This window comes from Tupaia chinensis, unplaced genomic scaffold, assembly GCF_000334495.1.
Source record: "Tupaia chinensis unplaced genomic scaffold, TupChi_1.0 Scaffold000024_1, whole genome shotgun sequence".
Taxonomy (NCBI): domain Eukaryota; kingdom Metazoa; phylum Chordata; class Mammalia; order Scandentia; family Tupaiidae; genus Tupaia; species Tupaia belangeri.
The window spans coordinates 680,323-691,746 of record NW_006159454.1 but is presented as its reverse complement, the minus strand read 5'-3'; the positions used below and the strand labels follow the sequence as shown (position 1 = coordinate 691,746).

At 55.1% G+C, this 11,424-nt stretch overlaps 1 protein-coding gene across 1 annotated transcript in view; it reads right to left on the bottom strand.

Moving 5' to 3' along the window:
* Nucleotides 1-11,424, bottom strand: part of PPIL2 (peptidylprolyl isomerase like 2) — a gene marked incomplete at its 5' end in the record, with an annotated part of 39,497 nt that overhangs the window by 26,710 nt on the left and 1,363 nt on the right. The window contains 4 exon segments of the mRNA XM_014586751.2: nucleotides 799-850; nucleotides 6,472-6,523; nucleotides 10,109-10,171; nucleotides 11,232-11,277. Coding sequence (XP_014442237.2) covers nucleotides 799-850; nucleotides 6,472-6,523; nucleotides 10,109-10,171; nucleotides 11,232-11,277 — 213 coding nt within the window.

Below are 11,424 nucleotides of genomic sequence, written 5' to 3'. Positions count from 1 at the left end.
GTGTGCCCACCCCGGCTGGGGGAGTGATTTCTCGCTTTCTGTCTCTCTGTCTCTCTCTGTCTCTCTAGCGAGCACACACGCCATATAGCAAAAACCTCTCAAAAAAAAAAAAAATTCACATGGGGCACGCATGCCCAAGATCCCGAGAGGAGAATGAAGAAGAGACCGTGGTACGGCCAATCCCCCTGGGGGGTAAGTTCTTGCTTTCTGTTGCTGTCGCTTGGGCAAGCACATGTGCCCGGTAACAAACATCTCTCTCAAAAAATAATAAATAGGGACCAGCAGGTGGCACTGTGGTTAAGGACGCTGGACTACCACATAGCCGACCATGGTTCAAGTTCTAGGCCTGGTGGCTTGCTTTCTCACTTTATCTCTTTCTGTGTCCCTCTCTGTTCAAATTAAGAATAAATAAATAAGTAAATAAAGTTAAATATAGCAATTTAAAAAAAATAATAAATAAGAACAAACTTTAAAAAACAGACAGGAAAAGAATCAGACCTGCAGCCTGGATCCCACACGGCCGACCACAGTGTGAGTGCAGACCCAGGGGCTTCAGGAACGCCAGGGTGCACGTGTGCAGGCATGCCCCAGGTCCCCACAGGATGGAGAAATGGAGGAGGGATGACCTTGCCCCTCTGCAGGGGCGGTCCCCCTACTCTGCTGAGCACATGTGCCCTCTGGAGATTTAAAAAAGAAATAAAGAAAAAATAAATGAACCTAGCAGAACCTGGTGCGAGCCGGGGCCTTGCACTCTGCAGGCCAGCCCCAGAGCCAGCTAAGAAGGCACTAACCGCTCACCTTCTTTGTTCTTGGCAAAGTTCAGTTTGATCAGGGACCTCCCGTCGAGTTTCTGGAAGAAACATAACTGACGTTAGTGACCGTGAGGACATGGCTGACAGGAAGCGACGCGGAGGCTGCGAAGCTGCGTGGGACAGACACGGGGGCAGCTGAGCCACCGGCACGCTGCAGATGGAGAGGCTGAGGGGCGTCGCGACGTTTTAGAGGGGCTGCAGGGTGGAGGCTCTGTGGCCTCGTCTGTGTGACACCATCCCCGGTTCTGAGCACAGGTTTGTAAACACGTGAACCCCCATCCCCTGCACAGGGGCGACCCTGTGGAAGGGGTGACCCTGAAGGAAGAGGCTGCAGGGTGGAGGCCTATTTCATAGTTCTGCCATGTTTAGACACCTCTATAGTGACCACAGACGACTTGTGAAATGGAAAAGGGAGGCTATTTCTGGCCCGGCCTCTGCGATACAGCTGGTACGTACTGGGACTGTGGTTCAAGCCCCTGGCCCGGTCGGCCTGAGAACACGCCAGGAATGCACCTGCATGTCCACAATCCCCGAGGGCTGGAAGACAGGAGAGGACACATCTCAGCGGAGCCCTGTGGAGGCCGTCTCTCTCTCACGCATGTTTGTATACCCTCTATGACGAATACAAATAAAAGGAGGCCCGCCGGTGGTGTGGAGATTAAGGTGCTCGGATCCCACATGGCTGACGGCATGGTTTGAGCCCCAGGCCCAGTGGCTTGAAAAGCATGCTGGGTGTGTGTGCACGCACGCCCACAATCCCAAGAGGAGAATGGAGACGAGATTGCTGTGTGACCATCTCCCCAGGGGGTGCTTGCACACGTACCCTATAGCAAATTTTAAAACGAGAATGTATGTGGGGCCAGCAGGTGGCATGGTGGCTGAGGCACTGGATTTGCACATGGCTGACCATGGTTTGAGTCCCGGATCTGGCAGCTTGCTCTCTCACTTTCCCTCTCTCTCGCTCTGTGTGTGTCTCTCTCTGGCAAAATTAAAATAGATGAATAAATAGGTAAAATTAAATATTTTTTGTTTGTTTTCTGTTTATTTTTTAAAAGAATTGCTTATTTGATTTTATTTACTCTTTTTTCTTTTAATTTGACCAGAGAGAGATGGAAAGAGAGAGACGGAAAGTGAGAAAGCAAGCCACCAGATCCAGGACTCGAATGATGGTCAGCCACGTAGGAGTGTCCAGCGCCTTAGCCACCACGCCACCTGCTGGTCCCCCAAATTAAATCATACGGGACCAGCAGGTGGTACCGTGTTAAGGTGCCAGACTCCTATGCAGTCAGCCATCATTCGAGTTCTGGACCTGGCGGCCTCAAATTCACACTAGTCGTGTGTGTGTGTGTGTGTGTGTGTGTGTGCGTGCACGCGCACGTGCCCAGGATATAGAGTGGAGAACAGAGGGGAAGAAACTGACACGGCCATCTCCCCGGGGTGACTCCGCTTCCTCCGCTCCTTGAGCAGCTCAGTACCGCTGTGCCGCGGGGTGGTCCATTCCCTGCTTTCAATGTTTTGTTTTTCTTAAATGTTCAAGCAGCATCTTGTCACACCTGTGTATCCGACCCCACAGGCTTAGGATACATGTTCTTGAGACCAGCAGATGGCGTAATGGTTACGTCATCGACCGTGGTTCAGGTCTTGGACCCAGTGACTTAAATCTCATGCCAGGCATGTGTGTGCACATGCCCAAGATCCCGAGAAGAGAATGGAGGAGAAGGGACTGTCCCCACAGGGTGACTGCAGGGCAACTCCCAGGCCTAGGCAGCCTGAAGCACGCCAGGTACACGCACAGGTGCCCACGACTGACAGGCCAGAGGACTGGAGGAAGGAATCGTGGCGTGCCCAGACCCCTGAAGGCTGCTTCCCTCTCCCTCTCTCGCACACATGCACACACAAACTCTACCGTGAATAAAGAAAGCTGGGGGAAGAAACAGGGCCCACGCGCACACGGCTGGGGTGGGGGAGCCTCCTTTATCCCATGGGGTCTGCAGTTCCCCTGTTCTTCAGGAACCCACGATAAAGCAAAGCAGCAAAGTCAGGAAACCAGAGAGCCTGTCTGGGGGGAGGGCCTAGGGGGAGCTGTGAAGGACATGGGGTGGGGGGAGGGTCGAGCTCTGCCAATCTCCCTGACCCCTGACCCTGACTCAGGGCCCAGTGTGGGTTGCGCTCCCAGGGTCCAGGGAGAAAGCGGACAGCCCCCCTGGAGCGGCAGGTCCTGCCACACCCTCTGCACGCCCCTGCCTGCCATGGACCAGCCTGACAGCACAGCTGCTGCCCCACTGCCCGTGTCACACCTACTCTGCCCTTCACCTGCTCCCTGTCCACACTGTGCAGGTGGGATCTGCGCACGGAAGAGCCTCCTGGGCACTGCCCAGCCCACAGACCCACACGCACACTCCTCCTGGGCCCAGGGAGTGACGTGGGGCCAGACAGCCCTGGACCCTGGGCCCCTCCTCGGGTTTGGCCAATGGGGCCTCTGCTGGCCCCACAGGTGTGGCCGAGCCAGCCCTCGGCAAGGCCCTCCCTGGGGCAGGGGGTGTCAGCTGCATCCCTGCAGAAGCTCACCCCTGCGGGAGGCCAGGAATAAAGAAGAGGAGCCTCAAGGAGGCAGCCCACAGGGGAGCGAGGCACTGCCAGGACGGGCCACGGGTGCAGAGCCTGGTCCAGCTGACAAGTGCTGGAGGCATAAGGTACCCGGGGGCGGGGGGAGCAGGTGGTGCAGTGGTTAACATGCTGGACTCCCACATGGCTAACTACAGTTCAAGTCCCGGACCTGGTGGCTTGCTTTCTCACTTTCCCTTTCTCCCCCTGTTTCTCTCTGGTCAAACCGAAAAATAACAAATAAAATTAAATAAATATATATAAAAAAAAAAAGAAAGACAAAAAGAGTACCCAGGGGGACCAGCAAACAACGTAATGGCCACATCACTGGACTCCCATGTAGTCGACCATGGTTCGAGTCCTGGACCTGGTGGCTTAAACTCACACCGAGTGTGTGTGCATGTGTCCCCAAGATCCCGAGAGGAGAATGGAGGAGAAGGGATTGCAGCGTGGCCATCCCTCCTGGGGGGTGATTTCTTGCTTTCGGTCTCTCTGTAAAGAAAAAAAAAAAAGAGCACCCAGGAAGCTGAATGCCCAAAGGCACCGGACACTCTCCATCGAGAGGGAGGAAAGGCCGTGAGGTTGGGGTGGACAGGAACCCGCAGAGGCAGAGGCAGGGCGTGGACCGAAACCCACCGCAGAGCATAGGGTGACCCCGGCTTGCTCTGAAAGTCGACACAGCATAAAACCACCAGAGGGCACCTTCCTGCTCTCTGGGAGCTCTCTCTGAGCGGACCCTGTCCCAAGACGCTCTGGTGGGGAGGAAGGGACCAGCCTCACTCTGCCTGTGCCCCAGTTCGCATGCGCCCAGCACCTCTCCCTGGATGTGCAGACCCCGCTGCTCTCCCTGCCCCAACCCCTGCCCCACAGCAGCCAGAGCCCAGCTGGGAACAGAGACAGGATCGTAACAGCACAGCTTCAAACCCTGCCCCACTCCCACCACCTGGGGTGAACTGTGCTCTGCCCAGAGTCCCCAAGGCCTCCAGGACACACCCTGACTAGCTGCCACCATCCCTTCCCCTCCTCCCTCCCGCCTCACCCCCTCTACAGCATCTCAATGGCACGGTGGTCGCCTGTCAGCCACCGTCTCTGCTCAGTCGCCGCTACAGGCCCAGCTCGGGCAGGGGCTCACCAACACCTCCTTGCTAAATAAACAGATGCAATGAAGAGTGGCCACAGACTGCAGCGTGAGGGGAGAGATCTCTGAGAGACACAGGCAGAGAGAACTGCGGGTCTACAATAAAGGCACACTCGGGTGCAGGAGAGGAGACGGGGCTGGAACCCAACCCGGGGAACAGCTTCGCGTGGGGCAGACTCACCAGACCAGACAGAGCTGCCTAGGGCTGGCCCACGGCGTGCGGGTAAGCGCTGTGCAGATCTGATCTGGGAGCCAGACCCATGTGGCCAGCTCCGGTTCTAAGCCCAGCCTGGGGGCTTGGGAAACGTGCGCACGTGTTCCAACTCCGAACCAGACAGAGGAATGGAGGAAAGGGGACGGTGGCATGACCACGCCCCACTGGGGTCATTTTTCCCTCTCTTTGCAAGCACATGCACCCTCTGGCCATCAGAAAACAGGAAATAAAAGCTGCCTGACCTACCTCGTAATAAAAATATACATCATCGTATTTGTTTCTTGCTCACGAGGAGCAAAAACAGACTTGTGCTAACCCAGAGTTGCGGGAGACACGGGGAAACAGGCGTCTTCTTCTAGAGGCCGCTAGGGCCCCTGGGGTACTAGCAGAGACTTTGGGCATTTGCTTGCCATTTTCTTTTAATTTTTGCTATTAGATGTGTACACTCACCTCTCTGAGAGAGACAGAGACAGAGAGAGGGAAAGTGACAAATCGCCTCCCGGGGGATAGCCACACTGCAATCCCTTCTCCTCTTGGGACTTCGGGCGTGTGCACACACACCTGCTGCATTTAAAGCCACCAGGTCCAGAATTCAGACCGCGGTCAGCCATGCAGCAACCCCGCACTGTCACCACCGTGTCCCCTGCTGGCCCCAGGCACTGCTTGCGTCTCCATAACCCGTCTGCTGCACCAGCTCGCGGGCCTCCAGTGAGCTGCCTCGCTCACCGCGTGTGGCTGACCTCTTTACTCCTGGTCTCTCGCTGGGTGTTTCCACAGGGACGAGCTGGCATGCCCCACCTGTCCTGCAGTGCCTGCGCCTCTCCTGGGTCAGCTCTCAGCCCCTTGCGGAGGCCTAGCTCCGCCACATCTGTGGGCCGGCGGAAGCTCTGCGGGCCGGTCCCACGTTACTTCTGGGGCCAGAAGTGCGCTGTGTACGGTCTCTGGGACGGGAGCGTAAATGATGCAACTGCTCTGGGGGGCGACCGGCAGGCAGCTACCGACGCAGGCTGCAGCGGCACCCAGTCTTTGACTCAGCAGGACACTCCCGGGTACCCACAAAAACAGGCCCAAGGACATTCTCTGTGCCTGTGGGGAATAGCAGAGGACTTAGATACCAGTGCGGTGGGGCCGGCAGGTGGCGTAGCGGCTAGGGCACTGAACTCCTATATGGCCAAGCACAGTCCGTGTTCGGGTCCGGGTGCCAGGCGTGTGTGCATGTGTGCCCCAGATCCAGAGAGAATGGAGCAGAAGGGATCGCAGCGTGGCCATCTGCCCAGGGAGGGGGATCTCTCACTTTCTCTGTCTCTCCAGCGAGTGCACACGCCCTATCACAAAAATCTCAAAGAAAGACAAGCCAGTGCACACACCCACGGGGAGGGCACACGCAGCCGCCGCAGCACGAAGTAGCGCACCCTGCCCTGCCGCGTTCAGATCCCCACACCGCACCGCGAGGGGAGGAAGGCAAGGTGCAGGGGTCGCTGCTCGGCGCCCGGCTCAGGTCAGGTGCAGAGCGCAGAGGGTTTGAGCACCACGATTGCATTTACGGCCCCCGAACACGCACAGGCAGGCACGCTCCCGGAAAGCAGCAGCTGCACCACCACGGTTCTCCGCCATGTCTATGTGTGCGTGGAGACCGCCGGAACCACAGGGGAGGCGAGAGCACAGCCCGGACGGCACCGCTGAGCTCCCGCACGGCCGCCTACCTCTCCGTTGCTGGGGTTGGTCCCGTACTTCTTCAGCCATGGGACAATGTTTCTGAAGGGAAGGGGAAAGAAAATGTGTCACCAGGGCAGAGGCAACGCCACCATCCTAGGACACTTCCAGGCAGGAGGCCTAGGAATGGTTTCGCTTCCCTCTAGGAGGGAAAGGGCCCCCTGCCTGCTCAGAGGCAGCAGGGGAGTGTGCGTGGATGTGGGCATTCCAAAGTATGTTCGGGGGGACAAGCGGCTGGCGTAATGGCTATGTCGCTGGACTCCCATGTAGTTGACCGCAGTTCGAGTCCCAGACCTGGTGGCTTAAACTCATGCTAGGCGTGTGTACATGCGTGCCCAAGATCCCGAGAGGAGAAAGGAGGAGAAGGGATTGCGGCGTGGCCATCCCCCCTTGGGGGTGATTTCTCGTTTTCTGTCTCTCTTTCTGGCGAGCGCATGTGCCCTATAGCAAAAACCTCTCCAAAAATAAATAAATAAAAATAAATAAATAAATAAAACAAAGTATGTTCAGGGTTGTTCTGCAGTTATGTATGCACAGTGGAAACTTCAAGCGGCAGAATCCCGCTGCAGGCGTGTGTGCTGGTAGATGCTGCTACTTGGCAGGCTGAGGCCAGATGGGAGGCCTGGGTTCAATTCCTGGCCCACTCTAAAAGCCAGCAAGGCCGTACACGCCTGTGATCCCACTGAATTGGGAGATGTTAAAAAAGAAAGAAAGAAAACTGTTACCAGCAGGGTGGCGCTGGCTCCGGAGCACGGCAGCTAAGGGAGTCAGATCTCCCACGTGGTTAACCCAGTTCACATCCTGGCCCTGGTGGCTTAGAAAACACACCAGATTCGTGTGTGTGCGTGCCCCAAAATATCCTGACAGGAGGAATGGAAGAGAAAGGATTGCTGTGTGAACGACGTCTCATTGCGAGCTGCTTCCTCTTTCTGCCCCCCCATTTTCTCTCTAGTGAGTACAAGCACGCTTTGGCAATAATTAATTAACTAGGGGCCCACAGGTAGCATGGTGGACTCCCACACGGTGCTGGATTGCCACATGGCTGATCCTAGTTTGAGTCCTGGACCTGGAGGCTTGCTTTCTCACTTCCCTTCTCTTTCTCTCTCTGTCTCTCTCTGGTGAATAGCAAAGTTAAAAAATCATAGTGATGATAAATAGAATTAAATAAAGATAATTTTTTGAGAGATTTTTGCTATAGGGTACACACGTGAGACAGAGAGAGAGAGAGAGACAGAAAGCAAGAAAAGACCCCGCCTGGAGGGATGGCCATGTCACAATCCCTTCTCCTCCAGTCACCTCTTGGGATTTTGGGCACGCATGGCCACGTGACCGGCGTGAATTTCAAGCCACTGGGTCTGGGACTTGAACCACAGTTGACTATGTGGGAGTCCAGTGATGCAACCATTATGTCATTTGTTGGTCCCAAAAATAATTCTGTTTTTAAAAACATGTTTTAATTGGGGCCGGCAGGTGGCGTGGTGGTTAAGGGCACTGCACTCCCCCGTGGCTGACCGTGGTTCAAGTCTCAGACCTGGCGGCTTGCTTTCTTACTTTTCCTCTCTCTCTCTTACTCTGTTCCTCTCTGGCCTAATTAAAAAAAAAAAAAATTAACTAATTGTTTTTTTAAGTTTTATTAATTAATTAACTGACCCCTCACTGCTTATTTAAAAAAACTACAGTGAAAAAGGCAGAAACACACATTGGTACATACATACGTGAGATACGGGGACAGAATCTGCTTTTAGAGATTCTGAATTAAAATTTAAAAAAGCTACCATCAAAATTGAGTGAAAGGGACCAGCAGTTAGTGTAATGGCTATGTCCCTGGACTCTCAAGTAGTCGACCACGGTTCAAATCCCAGACCCCAACCGACTACATAGGAGTCCAGCAACATAACCATTATGCCATCTTCAGATCCCTTCAAATATTCTTAAGTTAAAAAACCTATTTAAAAATATGAAACATAGACCATCCAGTGACATAGTAATTAAGGAACTAGACTCCCATGTGACTAATACATTTCAGGTCCCTGATCTGGTGACCTGAAAATCACACCCGGCACATGTGCCTGCATGCCCAAAGTCCCAACAGGAGAATGGAATATTGTGACATAACCATCTGCCCTGGGAAGTGACTTCTCACTTTCCCTCTCAGTATCTCTGTCTCTCTCTGGTGAGCACACATGCCCTATGACAAAAACCTAAAAAAAAAAACTACAAAAAAAAAAAAAAAAGTCTAAAAAAAAAAAAACCTGAGTGAAAAATGGATCCAGAACTTTCTTCACAACCAACTTACTACAAATAAACTCACGGGAAATGTTTATACTCCTTAGTATAAACATCACAGTGGTGGGTCAGTCAGTGGTGTAGTGTTCGAAAGAGCTGGGTTCCACAGGGCAGACTGTGCGGTTCGAGTCCCAGATCCAGCAGCTTAGAAAACATGTCCAAGCACGTGTACATGCGTGCCCAAAATCCCGAAAGGAGGGAGGGCTGAAGGAGGTGCTCACGAGGCGAGATCATCGCTCACAGAGGGTGTGCTCTCACTTCTCTGTGAGCACACACACCCTCTAGCAAATCTTAAAGAAATGTACACTGGTTACTCTAGGTAGTAAGATTATGGTACAATTCTTTCTTTCTTCAAAATATTTTCCTAATTTTCTATTTTTTAAAAAAAATTTTCAAAGAGGTTTTCGCCTTAGGGCGCGTGCACTTACCAGAGAGACAGAAACAGTGAGAGAAAGTGAGAAATTGCCCCCAGGGGGATGGCGCACCACAATCCCTTCTCCTCCCGGGATTCTGGGCACGCACGCACACACATATACACACACGCCTGCTGTGATTTTCAAGCCACCAGGTCTGGGACTAGACCCAGGGTCGGCCATGCGGGAGTCCAGTGATGTGTCCGCCATGCCATCTGCTGGCCCCATATTTTCCTCATTTTCTAGAACGAGCTTGAAACATGAAAGATGAGAGGCTGGCCCATGCTAGAATGGAAAACCGGGTGTAATGCTCCGGAGCACAGCACAGGCCACGTGCGCCCAACCACAGCTCAGCTTCCACGAGTGAAAATATCCCAACACGGGCACAGGCGTCCCAGCACACGGGACCCCACGTGCGGTGGGGGTGGCCAACCACGTTCCAAGCGATGACAGCACCTGCCAGCTAAACTGTCTGCCTGGGAGTCAGGGTGGCACTGCTGCTACATCCCTGAGGCCCGGGAGTCCTTCCTTGGTCCCCAAGAGGTCACCCAGGGAACCAAGTTCAACTGACCCCTTGGTGTTGCCTAACCTGGACCCAGAAACCCTCAAGTTGGCCAATGTCCCCTTCCTGTGGGTGCTGACAACGTCGCCACGTCTGTTAGAGAGAAACTTGAGGTGGCCTGGCCGTGGCGGCAGGAGTGCCAGGTGGCCTCTGCACAATGCTGCAGCCGTATGGGGGTCTGGGCTGGGGCCGTGGCCTGCCTGAACTCCCAGGGTGCACCTGCAGGCTGTGACCCCGCTGGCCGCAGGGCTGGGGAAGCACTGTAGCCGGAAGAGACCCTGTCCGGGGTCCCTATCTCTCTCCCTCAGTATCTCTGATGAAATAAGTAAATAAAACGCAAGCAAGAAACTTGAAGGGAAAACTCACAGCAGGTCAAAGACGACGCCTTCAGGGGTGCAGACCGGGTAGGCGAAGGGCTGCAGAGAGAGGCTGAAAAAGGACAGAGTCACCCCCGGCCGGCCGGCAGCACACGGGCCCTGCGCAGGCTGGCCGGGCCGCCCTGTGGCTCCTGTGACGACCCCCTTGGCCTTCCTTCAGGCCCTGAGCTGTTCCCCCAGGGTCCCCTCAATGCAGCCAGCGCTGGCTCCCAGGTGCCACCGGGCCTAGGCACGGCAGCAGCCTGGCCTGTCTCACGCCCTCTGCACTCACCAATGGTCCTGTCATCATGTTCAAGTCCAAAGGCAACCCTGGGGCTGACCCAAGAGGCGGGACTGGAACGTGCTCTCCACAGCCCACGCAGAACAGGCAGGCCACGCTTCCACTGAGACCTGCCGTCCTCGGCCCGAGAGTCTCGTAGAGCGCTCACATCTGGGGGTGCCTGGGCTGCCCTGACAGCAGACCTCACCTAGTGAGCTGCCGTGAGCCGGTACCCGCTGTGCCTGGGATTCTGTCCCATGTACCCAGAGTCCTGGCCGTCCTGGTTGGTCTGCAGGGCCTGCACACCCTGACGGCACCAGGACTCCAGCCCTACCAGGCTACGGCCAGGCCTGGCACGGTGACCCCCCAGGACACTGCCATGGGAGCTGCTCTGGCCCACCTTCTCCTGCACTAGTGATACGAGAAGTGATGGTAATGGTGGTGACCACGGCACCGACTGACACCACAGCAAGCGCCAAAGGTCACGCCAAGGATTGATGGGCCACGGCAGTTGCACCCCCAGACGCCCTGCTCTCTGTTCCTTTCTCGCTGTGCTTTTGGGATCTGGCTGACCTGCCTCTACCGGGGGACTGGGATCACCAGGGAAGCTTTGCCAGCTCTCACAGAATAGGACCTCAGGAAACCAGCCGGTGGCGCGGCCCTAACACTCTCCAAGGCGGAGCCACGTCGAGGGGGTCTGGGTTTGCACTCTGAGATTTCTCTGAGGATGCCGGATGCACGTGTGCTTATAACTGCAAGTGGCTGGAGCCTGGGGGGACTGGGCATCAGGACCCTACTGGGGGTGCTTTCTCGGTGTCCCTGTCATCCTTCTCCTGCGAATGACAACACTTACCTACAGTGGTCAAAAGGTAAACGGCGAAAATTTGTTTGTGGAACATCTGTGTAAGAGGAAATAAAAAACACAAAATTGGGACCAGCAGTTAGCGTAATGGCTATGTTGCTGGACTCCCATGTAGTCGACCGTGGTTCGCATCCCGGACCCAGTGGCTTAAAACTCACACCGGGTGCGTGTGTGTGCGTGCCCA